The 12,273-nt window shown below is 41.5% G+C and overlaps 1 protein-coding gene across 4 annotated transcripts in view; it reads right to left on the minus strand.

Annotated features, from left to right (window-relative positions):
- The window catches only part of pkn2b (protein kinase N2b), a 157,617-nt gene that overhangs the window by 33,934 nt on the left and 111,410 nt on the right, over window positions 1-12,273 (minus strand). For all 4 annotated transcript variants that reach the window (XM_060919748.1, XM_060919749.1, XM_060919747.1 and 1 more), the window contains exons 4-6: window positions 10,941-11,064; window positions 6,737-6,891; window positions 1,452-1,695 (exon numbers count right to left, since the gene is read on the minus strand). In XM_060919748.1, the coding sequence (XP_060775731.1) occupies window positions 1,452-1,695; window positions 6,737-6,891; window positions 10,941-11,064 (523 nt within the window). The remainder of the gene's footprint in view (window positions 1-1,451; window positions 1,696-6,736; window positions 6,892-10,940; window positions 11,065-12,273) is intronic.

The raw sequence follows: 12,273 nt of genomic DNA on the forward strand, positions 1-12,273 counted from the left end.
GATTCATGAATATTCTGTGGACTAATTAACTCGTTGCTGTGGCAACTGTCTAGACATGTCTGGTCTTCTTGGGTACTCGTGCCAAAGCGGGGACCCTGTGACAGCAAGGCTATGACAGTGTCGTTACATTTGTATCTGACCGATAACTTGCGTCCTATCCGGATGGCTAGATAGCGTTCACGAGGCGTACAAGCAGTTTTGGGCGCCCAAAAACTCGATGCTGCTCTAGATCTACATGAATTCACTTGCTGCTCTGACTACTCGCTGAAAATCAGTACGAAGAGGAGTTTAAGACAAATATCCATTGCAAACTTTTTGGGATTGACAAAGGCACCCAAGTTGCTTGAAGATAACGAGGTAAGTTTTCAGTATAAATTTGACATCCCAAGTCAAATTTCACAAACCAAGAAATGAATGATTGTTTACTTGCACTGAAGACTAAAGGAAAGACAGTTATTCATGCTCTTGCTTTATACCATGTAGCTGAGCAAGTATATAAATTTATTAGCTCGTTAATTCAACAAGGACACTGAGGACAAATTTTCTCGCGTTGTTTTTTTTTGTGTGTGTGTGGGTGTGTAGCGGGATCCATGAGAAAAATAAGGGAATGTAGTTTTTCCAATTTATCGATACATCCCCATAAGTCATTTCATACATGCTTCAATACACGAATATCACACAGTTTTGATTTGAAAAATATGCAACAAATAGGAGGAAAAGGAAAAAAAAAATAATAATAATAATAATTCGCACCTAATCTGGGGTCACGACCAGTCTTTACCAGTTAGTTGGATTTCCCAGGAGCTGACAGCAGTCCCTGAAGGATCGGGAATATTACTTTCACGGGCTTGTTCCTCAGTTAAAACAGGATTGCCGAGAGATGTGATCAGTTTTTAGGCATTATTACGTGTTTAGGTCAAATAGCCTTGGAAAATTTTAATAATCATTGAAATATTTGACTAGCACTGTGTGAAGTTTCGTCATGATACGTGTTGACAGCAACCCATGGTAAGAGGGTGTTATCCTCTCAATGATACTAAGTAGACGTAATTACATTATAGTATCATTGGTTCTGTTTCATATAGAAAAAAAAAATACATAGACGAAATGTACTCTAATAGAGACATTAAACTTAGCTTTGCTCCACCAAAATTTGCCTCTCAAAATGCAGGAAATGGTATTTTAGAGGGTTAAAAATTCCAAAATTTCCCAGGGGGGCATGCTCCCAGACCCCTCTAGATTTGGCGCGTCTTTGGCACACGACACGTCGCCCCCACCCCCATCCAAAACTTCCTGCCGCCGCCTCTGAATCATCATATACCTTCAGAATTTAGTGCACAATCATCAGCTCGAGCAGGAATATCCACTTGACTGTTGGTGGTGCAGAGTTTGCGCACGTGTGTGTGTGTGTGTGTGTGTGTGTGTGTGTGTGTGTGTGTGTGTGTGTATACCTGTGAGAGCTGCTGGTTTAGCCACAGTGCTGTACTGGTTGTGGGAGGAGATGATGCTCTGGCGTGGGCTCTGCGTTGCTGCCGCCATCAAGAGCTCATCCGAGATCAGGCTGGCCTTCTGCGTCATCTGGCCAGATGACGGAGAGCCATCTGGGTGGCTCTGCTTCAGCTCGCTCAGTCTCTGCTCCAGAGAATACCTCAGGAGGTCCAGCTTCTGACTCGACTCATTAAAGCGTGCCTGGGCCTGAAGCCAGATTTAGATCAGTTATGTCCCTGGCTGTGCATCAAATATACACATTTATACATCTGATTAACATTAGGGGTTGATCGATAACTAGAGTCGATATTCAGCATTTTCCAGATTATCGGAATTGGCATTTAAACTCATTTCTTTGCTAATAAAAGCATTTTTGTTATACATGCACATACAGTATCTGATGAAAACAAACAAACAAAACAACTACATCCTTATGTAGTCTGGCCCAATGTCCCGCCCACAGCATTAATGGATGGCTTGAAATGTAGATGACCCATTGAGTACAACCAACCGACACTTCTGGAGTCTATCCCTGTGTCCGAAAGCACTCCCTACACACTATATAGTGGACTATATAGTGAGGACGCCATTTTGTAGTGCTGTCCGAATGTACAGTGAGAATTACTACACCCTATATAGTGCACTCAAAGTATCCCACAATGCACCGTGAAAAGTAGTGTACAACTGATGGTCACTAACCAAGCAATATATCCCATCATGCACTGCGGTCACGCTGAAAGAAATCAAATCAAAAGCCTCAAATTTGATTTAATAAAAGGCTGCGGCAAAGAAGAAAGTATTCAGCCTTGATTTAAAAGAACTGAAAGATGCAGCAGACACAAACTATTTTTTACATAATGTTCTAATATTAAACGTTCATGTTCATTTGATGTAAGATGGGAATAAGAATTGAACTGATGTAGATTTTCAGATTACAAACATCAAATTTATTTAACCGAATATCAGCCTCAAATATCAGCCAATTGTGTCCTTGATTACTAATAATCAGTATCGGTATCATCTCATCTCATTATCTCTAGCCGCTTTATCCTGTTCTACAGGGTCGCGGGCAAGCTGGAGCCTATCCCAGCTGACTACGGGCGAAAGGCGGGGTACACCCTGGACAAGTCGCCAGGTCATCACAGGGCTGACACATAGACACAGACAACCATTCACACTCACATTCACACCTACGGTCAATTTAGAGTCACCAGTTAACCTAACCTGCATGTCTTTGGACTGTGGGGGAAACCGGAGCACCCGGAGGAAACCCACGCGGACACAGGGAGAACATGCAAACTCCACACAGAAAGGCCCTCGCCGGCTACAGGGCTCGAACCCGGACCTTCTTGCTGTGAGGCAACAGCGCTAACCACTACACCACCGTGCCGCCCCAGTATCGGTATCAGCCCAAAGAAAAACATATTGGTCGATCCCTGATTAACACACTGCCACTTTTGTTACCAAACTGTTTTGTTTACTGTGTGCTTAGACACTAGTGAAGTCACCAAGAACTATTTGTATTTCATCACTGATGCAATGCAATTATGCCTGCGAAATTATGTTCACTATTCTTTACTAAAACAAGTCCAGAAAGTGTATTATCACATGGTCTATGAACAGAATAATCAGACTCTCATACAGCTCAAAATCATCCTTGATGAAAGTTAGATGGAGCTGTATAATCCTGAACATGCTGGAAGGTCACAGACATCAGGTTTTTCTTTGCATTGAGAAATAATGGTCTTTTTGGTCTTTTGAATGTCTGACTCACATTCCACACAGTGCTGTTACAACATCAGTGAGAATTCACACTACAATGTGAACAAACTGCTTTTTCCCAATTACGCCAAGACTGAAGGACAAAGAAGCTCTGCACTTTTCTCAGCCACGATGTGTTTAATATCCAAAGCAATCTGACACCAAACTTGTCTTGATGCAATTTTTTATATATCACACACACACACGCTTGAAAGTTTGTGAACCCTTTAGAATTGTCTATATTTCTGCATAAATATGACCCAAAACATCATCAGATTTTCACACAAGTCCTAAAAGTAGATAAAGAGAACCCAGTTAAACAAATGAAACAAAAGACAAAAATATTATACTTGGTCATTTATTTATTGAGGAAAATTATCCATATCTGTGAGTGGCAAAAGTATGTGAACCTCTAGGATTAGCAGTTAATTTGAAGGTGAAATTAGAGTCAGGTGTTTTCAATCAATGGGATGACAATCAGGTGTGAGCAGGCACCCTGTTTTATTTAAAGAACAGAGATCTATCAAAGTCTGATCTTCACAACACATGTTTGAGGAAGTGTATCATGGCACAAACAAAGGAGATTTCTGAGGACCTCAGAAAAAGCGTTGTTGATGCTCATCAGGCTGGAAAAGGTTACAAAACCATCTCTAAAGAGTTTGGACTCCACCAATCCACAGTCAGACAGATTGTGTACCAATGGAGGAAATTCAAGACCATTGTTACCCTCCCCAGGAGTGGTCGACCAACAAAGATCACTCCAAGAGGAAGGCGTGTAATAATCGGCGAGGTCACAAAGGACTCCAGGGTAACTTCTAAGCAACCGGAGGCCTCTCTCACATTGACTAATGTTAATGTTCATGAGTCCACCATCAGGAGAACACTGAACAACAATAGTGTGCATGGCAGGGTTGCAAGGAGAAAGCCACTGCTCTCCAAAAAGAACATTGCTGCTTGTCTGCAGTTTGCTAAAGATCACGTGGACAAGCCAGAAGACTATTGGAAAAATGTTTTGTGGACGGATGAGACCGAAATAGAACTTTTTGGTTTAAATGAGAAGCGTTATGTTTGGAGAAAGGAAAACACTGCATTCCAGCATAAGAACCTTATCCCATCTGTGAAACATGGTGGTGGTAGTATCATGGTTTGGGCCTGTTTTGCTGCATCTGGGCCAGGACGGCTTGCCATCATTGATGGAACAATGAATTCTGAATTATACCAGCGAATTCTAAAGGAAAATGTCAGGACATCTGTCCATGAACTGAATCTCAAGAGAAGGTGGGTCATGCAGCAAGACAACGACCCTAAGCACACAAGTCATTCTACCAAAGAATGGTTAAAGAAGAATAAAGTTAATGTTCTGGAATGGCCAAGTCAAAGTCCTGACCTTTAATCCAATTGAAATGTTGTGGAAGGACCTGAAGCGAGCAGTTCATGTGAGGAAACCCACCAACATCCCAGAGTTGAAGCTGTTCTGTACGGAGGAATGGGCTAAAATGCCTCCAAGCCGGTGTGCAGGACTGATCAACAGTTACCGCAAACGTTTAGTTGCAGTTATTGCTGCACAAGGGGGTCACACCAGATACTGAAAGCAAAGGTTCACATACTTTTGCCACTCACAGATATGTAATATTGGATAATTTTCCTCAATAAATAAACGACCAAGTATAATCAATCATTTTGTCTCGTTTGTTTAACTGGGTTCTCTTTATCTACTTTTAGGACTTGTGTGAAAATCTGATGATGTTTTAGGTCATATTTGTGCAGAAATATAGAAAATTGTAAAGGGTTCACAAACTTTCAAGCACCACTGTATATATCTAATTTTTTTTTTTGCTTAATATTTTTAAATTGTAATATTAGATTGACACACCATTTGCCTTTCCAAGAAGAAATTACAGTGTCATTTTTCCTTTTTACTTACTTTCCTTAATACCTACCAGGGCTTTGAACCGGAATTTTTTTCCTATTGGTTCGTTCCGAACAGAAACGGAATTTTAATGTTTCCGGTTTTGGGTTCCACCATTAAATAGACGTTCCCGAACCGGTTAGAACAAAAAAATTTCGTTCCCGGAACGGTTAATTACGTTCCCTGTCAGCTGTTTAACAAATGGCTATAAAATTATGTCTCTGTCTCATCCAGCTTAAGCCAAATGTAGGCTAATTCTATTACAACCTTCATTAAATAAGACAAGAAATAATTCAAAACAATTATTATTTCAAATGTTGGCGATTTGGATTCTCAGTATGTCTTCCCATCTACACAAACAGAAAAAGTGCCAAAAATGAAAGAGAATTCGTTTAGTGTGTTACCAAAGGCTAGTCAGGCCCTATAGAGGGCTACCGCATGACGTCACCGCGCCGCGAGATTTTGTTAGGCGCCATATTGGAAGACCAAGTACACATCTATGCAAGTACATACATACATAAAACAAACTACACCTGAAATGTAGCCAGGGCCGGTTCTGCCCTAATCTGGACCCGGGTGCAACATCGCGCAAACCCCCCCCCCCCAAAAAAAAAACCCCACCAGTCTAAATCAGGACAACCATCACATAACTATAACTATAAACATTTTATATCAACTATTTTAACTAAATGGGCTATAATAAATAAGCCTGCAGGCAGCCACGGCGGGCTGCCTCAGAAAAGTAACCATTCAATGACAACTGAAAGCCTGCAGCCACGGCGGGCTGCCTTAAAAACTAACCATTTGTCCTACCTTAAAACTCGTTTTGCATTTTCTGCCTCCTTTTTTGTATTTTCGACCCTCTGTTTATTTTCTTTCCTTTTCTGAAAACCCGATTTGTGTCCAGACATTTTGTTCTGCTACCAACGAACTAACTCGTCAGGTCTCGTCTCTCGAGCCCGCGATGATTCCCGTGGGAAGGGCAACAACTGATACATTTTTACAAACAGCCAATAGGGAGGTTGCAACGTTCAGGCTCTTCTTTGCTCAGACACTCAGTAATGCAATTACCCACTAGTAGTCCACCTTCCCGCTCTCTCCATTCAATCAGCGAACGTCACACAGGAAGTGAACCCCAGCGGGTCATAGAAACTTGCGCAGGAGAAGAATGACTATTTGTAGGCTACAGAAACTTTGAGGAACGAAATAAAAACCGGTATTAACCGGTTACCATTATTTTTAATAAGCGTTTCTGTTCCGGAACATAAAAAATAATAAAGTTTCTGGTTTCGTTTCTGTTCCATGTGAAATAGAAAAAGTTCCCGGTTTTCGTTTTCGTTCCTTGAACCGGTTCAAAGCCCTGATACCTACGAAACGTCATTCCTGTTAACCCATATTTTATTATATAGTTTTAAGTTATTTCATTTGTACTTTCTGTTTACATGTTTTTGCACATGAAACAGGCTGCGACTGAAACGGGTGAAATGAATATCGTATTGAAGAAAATACTGAAGAAGTGGTTCTAATATTATTCTATATTTTGCCGTTGAAAATCAGACTGTGGTGAACTGAGCGCACCTCTGAATGAGCTTTTTTCTCTGTGACTTTCCCTGAGCCGAGCAGCTTCATGACGTTCTTGGCTCCTTCAGCTACGGCAGACTCGATCCGGAAGTGATGTCGCAGCTCCTCCAGCCGCAGATCCAGAGGACTGATTATGGACTTGTTTGTAGGCACTGCAGGGTCAAAGGTCACCAACATTAGCTTCAGCACACAGCCAAACAAAGCAGTTTAACCATGCAACATGACAGTACAGGGTGTTTCAAAAAATTGAGATGTAAATATCCCAGAAACTACATAGTCTTGGCAAACGAAACTGAACAGGCTTAAAGGAACAGTCCACCGTACTTCCATAATGAAATATGCTCTTATCTGAATTGAGACGAGCTGCTCCGTACCTATCCGAGCTTTGCGCGACCTCCCAGTCAGTCAGACGCGCTGTCACTCCTGTTAGCAATGTAGCTAGGCTCAGCATGGCCAATGGTATTTTTTGGGGCTGTAGTTAGATGCGACCAAACTCTTCCGCGTTTTTCCTGTTTACATAGGTTTATATGACCAGTGATATGAAACAAGTTCAGTTACACAAATTGAAACGTAGCGATTTTCTATGCTATGGAAAGTCCACACTATAATGACAGGCGTACTAAAACCTTCTGCGCGCTTCGGCAGCACATTGATATCTGAGCTCCGTATCACTGCGCTGCCGAAGCGCGCAGAAGGTTTTAGTACGCCTGTCATTATAGTGCGGACTTTCCATAGCATAGAAAATCGCTACGTTTCAATTTGTGTAACTGAACTTGTTTCATATCACTGGTCATATAAACCTATGTAAACAGGAAAAACGCGGAAGAGTTTGGTCGCATCTAACTACAGCCCCAAAAAATACCATTGGCCATGCTGAGCCTAGCTACATTGCTAACAGGAGTGACAGCGCGTCTGACTGACTGGGAGGTCGCGCAAAGCTCGGATAGGTACGGAGCAGCTCGTCTCAATTCAGATAAGAGCATATTTCATTATGGAAATATGGTGGACTGTTCCTTTAATGTTGAGCAATATAAGATTTATTCCTCAAAATTCATCTCATCTCATTATCTCTAGCCACTTTATCCTGTTCTACAGGGTCGCGGGCAAGCTGGAGCCTATCCCAGCTGACTACGGGCGAAAGACGGGGTACACCCTGGACAAGTCGCCAGGTCATCACAGGGCTGACACATAGACACAGACAACCATTCACACTCACATTCACACCTACGGTCAATTTAGAGCCACCAGTTAACCTAACCTGCATGTCTTTGGACTGTGGGGGAAACCGGAGCACCCGGAGGAAACCCACGCGAACACGGGGAGAACATGCAAACTCCACACAGAAAGGCCCTCGCCGGCCACAGGGCTCGAACCCGGACCTTCTTGCTGTGAGGTGACAGTGCTAACCACTACACCACCATGCTGCCCCTTCCTCAAAATTTGAATGAGAAATTCAAAAGGTATGTGGATTCCATGAACGATTTCACAAATTTTCAATATGCACGTCGCCTGAGACACAGACTTCCTCTTTGAACTTTTTGTGCCGTGTCCAAATCTGCATTGCAGTTGGTGCATTTTTAGAGAATTCTCTCACAAATGCACGCTGCAGTCTTGTTCGACTGTGTTCGAGCGGACTCTAACACACAAAACGCCTTTTCTTTTCCAGTGAATGGCATTTCTATACCTAAAAAGGTAAAAACAAAAAACATTAAACATAATTTGATCTGTTTCCACACATGCTGTTAAAATTTGAGGTCACTTGAACGAGAATTGACAAAGTTATTAGATTGTGAAATTATATCAAATTTTTTGAAACGTGCTGTTTTTGTAGACGCCCTGTAAGGGCAACATTATAGTATTTTTAGCTGTCCCATTTCATCCTGTCCTCCTATTGATGGTTTTTAGAGGAATGTTGTAGCACTGGTTACACACTCAGATTTATCAAAACTTTCTGACACAGCCAGAACTTTGTCACCGTTTGCCTTAGGTCACAAAAACATCATGTGATTTTTTTTTTTAAACAATACATGTCTGTGACAATAAAATCAAGCTAAAATCCGTACAGTGTCAACCAGGATTTCAACAGCTAAAGTTATCGGCATCGTTAACACCTGAGATAGCTAATTGACCATAAGGAAAATAAAAATCACTAACACGCCCATTCCCATCTGTCTCTCACTCTTCAGCATCGATACAGGCATGGATTTATGTCCAACATCTAAGAAATGCTCATACGAATGAGAAATGCTGTTCAAAGACTTTACTCAGTTGATTTGCAAAGAGGAAGGTGTAGGTACACACAGTCCCTTTAAGAAACTACATTTCCCATCAGCTAACTTCCGCGTTGACCTACGTCACACCTGGGCGGGATTTCCTACGCCACATCCTCCATGAAGCTATAAGCAACTGAGCAACGCTTCCTACTTCCTCTTTCGGCGCCATGAATTCAACACGGACACAAGGAGGATCGCTCGCTCCGCCGAGCAAACCCAAGAACAGACGTCTTTTCTTCTTTCTTGCAAGATCCACGATTTAGCGCGTTTTCTTTGTTTACCTTTGGCCACGGTAAAACTCCAGAATCGCGCGATTTTTAACTCAGTCGAGTTACAACTGGTTTTTCATTTGTTCCTTATAAGTACTTGCGAACTGCCGCCCAAGCAGTTTAATTTAAGAGTTAGAAGCGACCGGATCCTTCTAATTTTAAAGTGCTGTGCACATTATTCTGATCAGAGACTCTCTTTTCATCACGAGCGACCACGCGTCGGACCAAGAAATCCTCTGCTTTCCACGGAAGGGCCTCACGGAGGCCTTCACAACGGTGAAACTCCAAAAGTCTCAGAACATCTCATAATCTCGCGTAGAGGCGAGATACTGAAGTAAGACTGGCAAATTTTGGACAAAACCTAGTCTTAGGAATTAGCTTTTATTGAAGTAGTGTGAATTTAAACTCAGGAACGGTTTAATTGTTTACACTGTAGACACGCAGCGTGTCGAATGGATGATTGTTCTATTTTGTTAATCTCTCAATTGTTTAATAGATAGGCTGTGCATGCTTCTCTATTCCTTACTAACATCCTCAATTTCCTTATTACATATTTTGACCTCATCAAGGTTTCAGTGGATTTAGTAGTGTTATGAGCTAGTGGGTTAGCTACCGGCTAGTCCTTTGTTACTTAGAAACATGTGGCCACAGGCCTCACAACACACCTTAGCTAAACACACGGCTAATTCCTTTGTCTCGTTAGCAAGCTAGGCTAACCTTTTTGCTTAGGCCACAGGCCATACACAAACATACCTTAGCTAGCAATCCATGCTAACTTTTTGTTCAGGCCACACACAGGCTAACTCTTTGTCAGGCCACGTGGACATACACAAACACACCTTAGCTAGCCATCCAGGCTAACTCTTTGTTCAGGCCACGTGGACACACATACATGCTGTATATATATATATATATATATATATATATATATATATATATATATATATATATATATATATTTTTTTTTCAACTGACGTTATTCATTTTTATCTTTGTTATAATAAATTCAATTATTGTTGAAACTGTGTGTTTATTGTGTTCCGATATTTTTGAAGTCGCCCAACCTCAAAGAATTCCAAGGTGCATACGAGTTGTGTAATACGGTAAGTGATCATAATGATTTGGAATATACCATAATTTAGCTGTTTGGTAATTTATTATTAAGCACCAAAATTAAAGGTATTGTTTAATGAGACTGATTTAATGAGATTGATCACTTAATTACCAATTGCACCTACAAAGGTTTTAGGCTCATACATAACCTGCTTTTGTAGTTCTGCTTAACAGTAGTGTTATTTGAAACGTATACCTGGATGTTAGAGAAGGAAATTAATAACTTGCTTTGAAGGTAACTCTTAAACATGGTTCAGGTCAAAATATTCCATTTCTACTAAAAGGGAATTGACTCAACAATAATTATATTAGTAAATGTGAAACTAAAGGGTCGTTAGTGGTGGCTTAATTCCCCTCTCTCTCTCCTTTACACACAGGCGTCAACTGGAGGATGCCAAAACATAAGACCGATAACAGGAGGCAATACCAGTTATTACTGGATTATTTCTGTCAGCTCTCATTAGGTGCCCTGACTTAACAACACATCCATTACTAAACACTGAGCAGAACTCGAGGGTTAAGAGTGCCATTAAAAGAAACCTTTACCTTCAGTATTTTCGTAACTCATCTCATTGGTCTGACTCGCTTTGAGGATCTGCATCCGAATGAACTCAATTTTGGTCTTGCTGTCCTGGAGCATTTGCTGGGCCATGGCAAGTAGCTTCCGATCCTGTAAAGGAAAGGAAAACATCAAGCTTTTATTTAATCTAAAGCCTGTCTAGTTTAGAAATAATGCTGAAAGTATCATCCTGGTAAAAAAAAAAGGCACAAACAAACAAACAAAAAAAAAAACACTACACTCTCAGGGATCACGTTATTGGGTGGCACAGTGGTGTAGTGGTTACACAGTCGCCTCACAGCAAGAAGGTTCTGGGTTCGAGCCCAGTGGCCGGCGAGGGCCTTTCTGTGTGGAGTTTGCATGTTCTCTCCGTGTCTGTGTGGGTTTCCTCCGGGTGCTCCGGTTTCCCCCACAGTCCAAAGACATGCAGTTAGGTTAGGTTAATATGGGACGGCCTTGGGCTGAGGTGCCCTTGAGCGAGGCACTGAACCCCCAACTGCTCCCTGGGCGCTGTCGCATGGCTGCCCACTGCTCTGGGTATGTGTGTGTGCTCATTGCTCATGTGTGTGCGCATGTGTGTGTTCACTGCTTCAGATGGGTTAAATGCAGAGAGGAAATTTCACAAGTGTGTGATGAATAAAGTTGTGCTTTCTTTCTTTCTTTCTTAATGCAGAGATTGTGCATTTTTACGCAAAAAAAAAAAGCCAAAAAATGCATGTTCAGAATTTTAATGTGTCTCGGGACACATGGCTGCTGCTTGAAGAATTTTTCCTGACTGCCTTGGCAAATCTATTACATTATGTTGTTTAACAAACAAAGCAAACCTGAACAGAACAAAAAGGTCACAACATCATGGTCGCCTTCACATGACGTCATCGCAAGTGTGGATTTCTGGATGTGGGCTTTGGATGCGATATAGTATTTTATTCGACCTAATGCTTGGCTCAACTAGCAGCATGTTTGTTCTGTACCGATAATGTAGACGAGGCTAAACACTATAAAATATGCGAGCTCTAGGCTCTGGCTTGTTTATTACTGTTATAAGTCCACAGTTGAGCTTACCTTTGTCATAATAAGGTATTTTTCTTTATCGGGAATTTCCCATAACATTCCGGCACGAAACCTGCCACGAAGTATTGGGACGCATCTGTACTTTTGTGAGCCTTTAGCATCTCCAGTGTATTTAGAAGTCCCAAATAATAAATGGTTCAGGATGTTGGAGTGTCCCAAATCTGGTAGTGGGTTTGCCGAACACTTTTCAAGTGGAATAAAAAACATTTGTGGGTAAATTAAGAACAACAAGCCTTTATTTATTTATTT

This window comes from Neoarius graeffei, chromosome 4 (assembly GCF_027579695.1).
Source record: "Neoarius graeffei isolate fNeoGra1 chromosome 4, fNeoGra1.pri, whole genome shotgun sequence".
Classification (NCBI taxonomy): Eukaryota; Metazoa; Chordata; class Actinopteri; order Siluriformes; family Ariidae; genus Neoarius; species Neoarius graeffei.